This window comes from Eschscholzia californica, unplaced genomic scaffold, assembly GCF_041429995.1.
Source record: "Eschscholzia californica isolate CP2 unplaced genomic scaffold, dmEscCali1.0.p SCAF_3, whole genome shotgun sequence".
NCBI classification, from domain to species: Eukaryota; Viridiplantae; Streptophyta; class Magnoliopsida; order Ranunculales; family Papaveraceae; genus Eschscholzia; species Eschscholzia californica.
This window is the reverse complement of record NW_028238420.1, coordinates 19,089,511-19,098,798: the sequence shown is the minus strand read 5'-3', so window position 1 is coordinate 19,098,798 and position 9,288 is coordinate 19,089,511. Positions and strand designations below refer to the sequence as shown.

Sequence of the window (9,288 nt, the reverse complement as noted above, 5' to 3'; positions counted from 1 at the left end):
ATCTACAAATTTGTGGGTGATGAAGAAGAAGAAACATAATAAAGTATGGGGTTTATGGAAGAAAAGGGGGAGGACTTAAAATAAAACATCTAATTCTTATAGGACATGAGTGAAAAATAATATAGTGGTGTCCCCAGAAAAATTGTTGGCTATATAACATTTTTAATGTTTCTAGTTGTCCATATAAGAAAATTAGTTGTCCATATATTGGCCACAAGTTTTGGATACTGCAAGAATGTCTTTTTTGATAAAATTAATAGATAAAGATGGAATACTATATACTCTCTTAAAGCTTACAAGTGAAGGAACAAATTCAATTCTATAAATTATGATGAAAGAAAGATACAAGTCCCGGAATACAAATGGGAATGAGTATATATAGTCAAAGATTTAGTGGAGGTGCCATGAGTCGGCAAGTAACCTCAAAACCGACTAACAAAGCTTGCATCCAAAGGATTGGATGTTATTGGACCTTATCCTCAATATCCTATTGGTTGAGTGAAAGGCAATGCCAATTGGATATCAAGTTGGAAATTCTGAAGACATCCACTAAAATAAGATTAAGTTTATAGGCATCCGTCATGATGTAGTCTCTAGGCAACTATATATCAGTGGGCATCCATAAACTATAACACGTCCCTTTGGATGGCCACCACTATAAATAATGGTCTCATTAAAACCTTGTGAGAAAAACCCAAGGGGACCAAAACTGATGAAGGAAAAAGAGTACAATAGAAGATATTCTGAGTGGAACTGGATAAGCAAAATGCTGCCTCGTTAAAATCTTGTTAGAAAACCCTTTCGGACAAAACTGAACGAAGGAAAAAAAAAAGTACAGAGCGTAGATATCCATTATTAATGGTGCAGAAACCTCCATATTATAATTGGCTCCTCCTGATGAGTATTAGATAGATTGATGTAGTCTTACATCGTTAGACTATTCACACGTCGCATACCGATGCCTTCTACTAGTTTTCTGAACGTTGTAGTAGGCAAAGATTTGGTGAACAAGTCAGCATAATTCTCACATGATTGAATCTTCTTGATACCAATCTCATTATTCTTTCGATATGGTGTGAGTAAAACAACTTCGGGGGGATATGCTTAGTTCCATCGCCTTTTATATAGCCTTCTTGATCTGTGCGATGCATGCCGAATTATCTTCATGAATAACTGTGGGGGAATTTGTGATAAAGAGAAGACCACTTGAGCTTCTAATGTGCTCAATAATGGACCTATGCCATACATATTCTCTTGTGGCTTCATGGAGAACAATAATTTCTACATGGTTAGATGAGGTTGCAGGCATAGTTTGTTTACTAGATCGCCATGAGAAAGTTGTACCTCCGCTTGTGATAACATAACCTGTCTGTGAAATCCCTTTGTGTTGATCAGAAATATAACCAGCATCTGTGTCTCTCTTTACTTGAGAATCACCAGATAAATTCTTAGAATAAAATAATCCTAGGTCAGTAGTTCCTCTAAGATATCGAAGAATTTGCTTTACTCCGACCCAATGTCTCTTAGTTGGTGCAGAGCTATATCTGGCTAATAAATTTACTGTAAAAGCAATATTCGGTCTTGTACATTGAGCCAAATATGATAATACACCAACAGCACTCAGATATGGTACTTCTGGACCAAGGAGTGTTTCATCTTCTTCTTTAGGACGTAATGGATCTTTCAGAGCATCGAGGGACCTAACAACCATGGGAGCACTCATTTGATAAGAATTCTCCATGTTAAAGCTCTTCAGGACCTTTTCAGTGCATAAAGTCTGATGTACAAGTATGTCGCTGGTACTTCTTTCAATTTGTAAGCCAAGACCGAATTTTGTTTTTCCAAGATCTTTCATCTCAAATTCTTTATTCAAATATTCTGCTGCTTTAGAAAGTTCTTCCGGAGTTCCTGTAAGGTTGATCTCATCAACATAGATTGCGAGAATAGCAAATCCAGCATCCACTTTCTTGATAAATATACATGGACAAATGAGGTCATTTACATAACCTTCTTTGACCAGATATTCACTAAGCCGATTGTACCACATTCGTCCAGATTGTTTCAGTCCGTATAATGCTCGATTAAGCTTTAGGGAATACATGGTACATGGGTTGCCTTTAGGCAATTTAAATCCTTCAAGAACTTTCATATAAATGTCAGTATCTAATTTTCCATATAGATATGCAGTGACCACGTCCATTAAGTTCATCTCGAGTTCTTCCAGAACTACTAAACTGATCAAATATCGAAAAGTTATTCCATCCATAACTGAAGAGTATGTTTCTTCATAATCAATTTCTGGTCTCTGCAGGAAACCTTGTGCCACAAGTCTTGCTTTATAGCGAACAACTTTATTGTTCTCATTTCGTTTTCTAACGAATACCCATTTGAAACCTACAGGGTTTACATCTTTGGGTGTCAGGACTACAGGTCCAAAAACGTTACGTTTTGACAGTGAATTCAGTTCTGTCAGTATTGCTTCTTTCCATTTTACCCAATTGGTCCTTTTCCGACATTCCTTAATGGAATGTGGTTCATAATCATTATTTTTGGTGATAATATCAGTGGCTACCGAAAGCACAAATATATCATCGATGATTATGTTATCTCGATTCAACACTTTACCATTTCAAGCATAATTTATAGATATCTCTTCATTTTGAGATAGCTCATGCTCTTCTAGAGCTTCTGCCTCTTCTTAGGCTTCACCCACTTCTAGGGGTGTATTAGCTAAAGTTGTAGCTTGTTGATTTGTTGTCTCTTATGGGACATTATTTGCTTGTGATTGGTTTTTCCTCTTCCGGGAAACTATATCTTTAAAACCGATTGGTCGTCCAAGTTTCAGACGTGTTTTGGACGATTCATTTGCTGTAATATTTTTATCTTGTCCTTCAGGGACATCTATCCTTGGCGGAACATTAACAACAGGTATATAAGATTTTATCAATCTCACTGCGTCATTAAATGCGTCAAGTATTTTATTAGCAATCTCTTGTAGATGTATTATCTTTTCTACTTTAACTTCAGATTGATTAGTACGAGGATCAAAGTGAGACAAATTTGGAGTAAACCAAAGATAGTTCCTTTTTCATTATATTTGCTTCAGGAAAATTCACTCCCCCTAATGGTGGGAAAACTGTCTCATCAAAATGACAATCGACGAAGCGTGCAGGGAAAGTCTCTCTCATCTATGGTTCGATATATCGAATAATAGATGGTGCATCGAAACCAATATATATTCCTAGTCGGCGTTGAGGCCCAAACTTTGTACGCTGTGGAGCTGTAATAGGAACATATACAGCACAACCAAAAATACGCAAATGAGATATGTTGGGCTGCTGGCCTTGAACATATTGCAAAGGCGTGGTTATTTAAAGTAGGGTGTAACCTTATCAAGGCTACATCATGGAGGACCGCGGGTCCCCATGCAGTGGCAGGTAATTCGTCCACATCAACATAGGTCTCGCAATCAGTTGGATATGCTTAATGAATGATTCAGCTAGACCATTCTGAGTATGAACATGAGCTACAGGATGTTCAACATTAATTCTAACTGAGAGACAATAGAAATCTAAAGTACCTAATGTAGATTCTTCTGCTCCATCTAGACGAATCGACTTAATCGGATAATCAGGAAAGTGAGCTCGTAAACGAATTTTTGAGCTAGTAACTTTGCAAACGCCTGATTACGGGTAGAGAGCAAATTAACAGGAGACCATCTAGTTGATGCATCGATTAATACCATAAAATATTTAAATGGTCCACACTGCAGGTGTATAGGGCCACATATATCACCTTGAATTCTTTCCAAAAATTTGGGAGATTCGATTTTGTCAGGGATGGGCGAGTTATAAACTTTCCCAATGAACAACCTGTGCAAGTAAAATCCTTATCTATCAGAAACCTCTGGTTCTGAAGAGGGTGTCCTTAAGAGTTTTGTATTATTCTACTCATCATGGTAGAGCCTGGGTGTCCTAGTCGATCATGCCAAATCTTATAAGTATTTGGATCGCGCAACTTCGGGTTGACAACAACATAAGATTCAATTATTTTAATCTCTGTAAGATATAACCCTGAAGAAAGAGCTTCAAGTCTTTCTAGAACACGCTTCTGACATCATATACTCGAGGTGATATATAAATATTCATTATTATCCTCACACCCAATTTCGACGTGATACCCATTTCGGCATATGTCTTTGAAGCTCAACAGATTCTTCAGAAATCTGGTCGAGTACAAAACGTCGTCTATAATTAGTTTAGTACCACGAGGCAATATTATAGTAGCTCTTCCGGAGCCTTCTATAAGGCTTGATGAGCCAGCGATAGTAATCGCATTTGCCTCAAATAATTTTGAGGTCGAGAAATATTTTGTATTTCGAATTGTCGAATTTGTGGTCCCACTGTCTGCTAGACATGTATCTTCATCACTTTTAGATATGTTTCTTCCGAAATTCATACCTTTCATAAAATTAAAGAATATGATATAAGATTCAAACCACACTATTTATACTAATAGTATAAACAAAACTATTACAAGTATAGATAAGCTAATATCTAATATCTTACAAACAAAAGTTATCTTACACATTACAATATAACAGTATAATAGTTAGAAACATAATACACTAGTCAGTAATATTAAACATATCATCTGTTTGATTGACTCCTTCAGGGAGACAATCTCCAATAGATAATGGTGGATCAAGCTCCATAAGATTCATCTCTGGTGCAGCTTTAGATTTCAGAGATGCTTAATATTGGTCAACCAAGTGTTTCGTCGTACAACAGGTACGGGACCAGTGACCTTCCATACCACAATGGTAACAAGCTGTTTCACGAGCTTTGAGAGGGGTATAATTCTTATCCTTTGCTTTATCAGGCTTTCTTGCTGCATAATTCTGTGAATTTTCTCCCTTTTCTCACTTTCGGTGGTAAGGGGTTTGTCTGTTTTTCTCCCATTTCTTCGTGCGGGGCCCACGTTGGTGGTTTCTTCCAGAACCACGTTTACCTTTGTGATTTTGTTTCCTTCCATGATCTTTTGGTAATATTGCATGTGCTTCAGGCCAGGTGCAGACCCAGTGGGTCGAGATTCATGATTATGCAACAACTGGTTGTTCTGTTCATTGACCAAGAAATAGGTCAGTAACTGGGAGAATTTTAGAGAAACGTCGCTCTCGATATTGTGGTTGCAGGATAATATCTGAGGCATGAAACGTACTCAATGTTTTATCTATCATCTGTTCATCAGTGATAATATTACCTCCCACTTTTAATCTTGCAACAATTTTACAAAGACTCGAATTATAAGCAGAAAAAGAAGAGAAGTCTTGTAGTCGGAGATTAATGATATCATTTCGAGCTTTTGGAAGGATGACCATCTTCCGGTGATCATACCAATCTTTTAATATATTCCACAAAGCTAATGGCTCTTCCACAAACAAGTATTCTGACTTCAGGTCATCATGTATGTGTCGTCTAAGAAAACTTAAAGCATGAGCCCGTAACATTTAATCTGCATTATTTCCTTTAACGATAGTATTTAGAAGATTTTTATATTTTGGAGTCAGTCTAGCTTCAACTGCCCATTCCATATAATACTTACCTGTTACATCAAGAGCTGCAAAATCAAGCCTAGCTAAATTAGACATCTTGAAATGGAAATGAAAAATATTGTACCTTTCACCGGGTAGAGTAACGACTTAGTTGTTCGATCTTTGGCGTCGACAAACGGGAAGAGTGAGGCTTAGTTGTTCGACTTGGAAGAACGAATAAATAACGAACTCTCCTAGAGGCTCGTTCTGATAACGTGATAAAATTAATAGATAAAGATGGAGAGAAAAGATGAAATATTATGTACTCTCTTAAAGCTTACAAGTGAAGGAAAAAATTCAATTCTATAAATTATGGTGAAAGAAAGATACAAGTCCCAGAATACAAATGGGCATGAGGAATATATAGGCAAAGATCTGGAGGAGGTGCCTTGAGTCGGCAAGTAACCTCGAAAGACTAACAAAGCTTGCAACCAAAGGATTGGATGTTATTGGACCCTTATCCTCAATCTCCTATTGGTTGAATGAAAGGCAATGCCAATTGGATATCAAGTTGGCAATTCTGAAGGCATCCACTAAAATAAGATTAAGTCTACAGGCACCCGTCATGATGTAGTCTCTAGGCAACTATATCACAGGGCAGCCATAAACTATAACATTTTTCTCGTTCCCTTTTTACCCCCAACCCCATATATAGGGATATCAAGAATTTCTGGATATCCCTATTTTCTCTCCACAAATTTAACCCGAGCCCTAACTTCCTAGGACCTCTTACAATTTCTTCTCCAATTGAGTCTTGGAAGAACAAGAAAATTACTCGTAATTGATTGAGAGAGGGATCGAGTGATTTTTTATTCTTCTTAGATTTGGCTGGAACAGAAATCATAAGAAGTCCCAAGAAGTTAGGGTTCAGGTTCAGCTCGTGGAGAAGAAAATAGAAATATTTACAAAAATCAGCTGCCCCCGGCGAACGACGACGACGTCGTTAGGTCAAACATGGATTGTCTCTTAACACACATTACTTTTAACCAAACTAGGAATTGTTTTTATCTAGATTGTCTATAACAAGTTCGGGCATTGCGTGTAAAATCTCCCAAAACTGATTGGTGTATTATTTACCCACTGCAAAAATGGGTATACAAAATCAACACTCAACCTTTTGAGATGAATATAGGAAGCTGTCTCTTGTTACCTAACTGGATAATAGGAGAGAGTCCAACCCGATAAGGCACAAGAAACTACAGAGATAAGAAACTATAGAGTATAGAGAGAGAGAGATGGCTGTAGTTCAATGCCTTTCTTCTTGCTTGACATTTCCCAAGCACTTCACAGGAATCAGCAGTAGCAGCAACTCTGCTACTTTCATGTCTCTCAGTTTCTCCAATAACCTCTCTGATAGTCCCTTCTCAAAAGGTACTCTGTCTCATCATTTTCATCGTTCTTCTTTCTGTCTTTTCGTTTTATATTTTCGTGGGTCTTCTTTTCAGGTAGTCTAGCATTGAAGATAGGTGGAAGACAATCACGTCCTTCAGTTGTTTGTGAAGCGGCTCCAACCAAGAAAGCTGATTCGGCAGCTAAAAGAGCTCGACAATCGGAGAAAAGACGCCTTTACAACAAAGGCAAGAAATCTGAGATGAAAACCAGAATGAAGAAGGTACCTCACTTCTCAATTGACTAACTTTATGCCCTAGCATTTCATGAGATGGGTTTCATTTTCTTTTCTTGACCTTTCACTGGTTTTAAGTTTCTATGAATTGCTTCTTGTGGGGTGAAGAAGTTGTTTGTTCTGTTCTTTGGTAGAGATGGAACTTCACAAAATGCTGAGTTAATGTCTCTAAATATAACCTATTACCAAGACCCTATCTTTTCGAAATTCTTGAAAAAGAAACAAGTAGAATAAGAACCTAAACTTTCCCGAACATCGTAACTCATTGGGGATTTATTATCATCTTAGGAAGTCATATATGTGTAGTTCCACGCTAAGATTAGTATGTATGAGCTTGATAAAAGATTTTTGTCAAATGATGCAATTATTTAGTATATCTAATTTCAAGTTCAGTACGACATACAACAATTTGCCCATTTTCTATCGGAAGATCAGCTTCAGATATACATATATGCATCAACTGCTAAGCTAAATGTCACAGGGTAAAGTTTCACGCCTCGAACTTTGGACATCGTGCGGCACTTGTTACTAATTTCGCCCCTTTACTAGCACAAGTCTCAGCCTTCCCACAAGCCAAGAGTAACCTTGACTAACTAGGCAAAGATCCAACACAAGCAAGAGCTTGAAAGAATAAAGTACTCAAAGATGGCTTGAAAGCAACTTGAACACTTTATTGTTAAGAACTTAAAGAATACAAAAAGAACTCTAAGACTGCTTACACGCCTCTGAAGTCACTCAACTCTCACAAGTCTTAGATGCTTTACAAATGAGGGGGTTTGCATTATCCGAAAAAACTCCGAGAAATGGTTTGAGTACTTGCACCGAATCGAGGGATATATTGCTGGGGTTGTCATTCGTGGCATGTGCGGGGTTTGCATGTTCCAGAACCCACGTTAGAATAAAAAAAAAATGATTGTTTGGGTTATACGTGGCATGTTTACATGAATCCTATTGAATCTACTTTTAGAATGCTTCAAGTTCAGTAACTTCAGTTCACTATCTATTGCTTCTTGTTGAGGATCTTTGATGGTTGGTAACTGATAATGATGAAATTGGGCCTAACTCTTTGCTAGGAAAGGATTACCCAAAACCTATCTACTTCACAAATACTAATGCACAGGTTTTGTGGGGTAATGCTAATAGTAGCTACGTTTACTTTTCAATATACACTAACTTCTCCACACATTGTCCATTCGTATTAAGTATTAACGTATGTATTTGATATAGTTCTATGTTTATAATTATAAGATAAACTTCTATACTCATATGTGACTCCGAGTGGCGAGAATGAACCCGAATTTGCTCAAGTGATGATGAATGGTGTTTAAATTGAATCCTTCTATTGCAGGTCTTTGAAGCACTGGGTACACTAGTGAAGAAAACAGATGCAAAATCTGAAGAAATCGTCGAAGTTGAGAAACTAATCGCTGAAGCATATTCAGCTATTGATAAAGCAGTTAAAGCAGGATCGTTGCACAGGAATACTGGAGCCAACAGGAAGTCTCGGCTTGCCAGAAGAAAGAAAGCTGTGGAAATTCACCATGGCTGGTATGACCCTTCTGCCTCTTTAAGTGTCTAAGAATTGCCATGACTTGAACTTATCTGTTGTTAAATGTAGAACAAAGTGGTAAAATATTTGGTTTCATTTTGCTTTCCTGCTTGTGAAGGAACCCATTTCATCTTAAAGTTGTTTGTATCTATGTCTTTTGTTTGCTCCAAATCTAGTGTCAAAACTTTAACTCCCGAAACTACTCGTATGAGCAAGAATATGTAACCGAAACTCTGAAATCCTTTATAAATGAGGGTGTGTTTGGAAAGTTCCTTGAGTTTTGGATGGCTTTGTAGGTTTACATGTGACCAGGAGCTAGCAGGGTCTTGTATTTTCAAAATTGATCTGGCATGGACTTGTATAAAATTATAGATCACTAGGCGAGAATTAGTCAGATTTGATTCCAGTCGCCAATGCTCTATCTCTTAGTATGATGTTCGGAGTTTGATTATCGAACAATAAAGATCGGGTGGACGGATTAGTTGATTTGATGAAGTAATCACATAATCAGTGGAAACGATT

General features: G+C 37.4%; 2 protein-coding genes across 2 annotated transcripts; one reads left to right on the top strand and one right to left on the bottom strand.

The window, feature by feature from the left end:
* Positions 1-1,120: 1,120 nt before the first annotated feature.
* On the bottom strand, positions 1,121-5,650 carry LOC147548870 (secreted RxLR effector protein 161-like). Its single transcript, XM_086668140.1, has 2 exons — positions 5,605-5,650; positions 1,121-1,560 (listed from the first exon to the last, which is right to left on the bottom strand). The coding sequence occupies exons 1-2, from the start codon at positions 5,648-5,650 to the stop codon at positions 1,121-1,123; spliced, it is 486 nt and encodes a 161-aa protein (XP_086524266.1).
* Positions 5,651-6,342: 692 nt separating this feature from the next.
* Positions 6,343-9,034, top strand: LOC147548869 (small ribosomal subunit protein bS20c-like). Its single transcript, XM_086669195.1, has 3 exons — positions 6,343-6,964; positions 7,039-7,205; positions 8,566-9,034. The coding sequence occupies exons 1-3, from the start codon at positions 6,829-6,831 to the stop codon at positions 8,794-8,796; spliced, it is 534 nt and encodes a 177-aa protein (XP_086525321.1). The 5' UTR covers positions 6,343-6,828; the 3' UTR covers positions 8,797-9,034.
* The last annotated feature ends 254 nt before the right edge of the window (positions 9,035-9,288 follow it).

Coding starts and splice junctions, on each gene's coding strand:
- LOC147548870 (XM_086668140.1), bottom strand. CDS start 5,650: ATGTCTAATTTAGCTAGGCTTGATTTTGCAGCTCTTGATGTAACAG. Junction 1,561..5,604: donor TGCAGCTCTTGATGTAACAG/GTAAGTATTATA, acceptor TTGCTTTTACAG/TAAATTTATTAGCCAGATAT.
- LOC147548869 (XM_086669195.1), top strand. CDS start 6,829: ATGGCTGTAGTTCAATGCCTTTCTTCTTGCTTGACATTTCCCAAGCAC. Junction 6,965..7,038: donor TGATAGTCCCTTCTCAAAAG/GTACTCTGTCTC, acceptor TCTTCTTTTCAG/GTAGTCTAGCATTGAAGATA. Junction 7,206..8,565: donor TGAAAACCAGAATGAAGAAG/GTACCTCACTTC, acceptor CTTCTATTGCAG/GTCTTTGAAGCACTGGGTAC.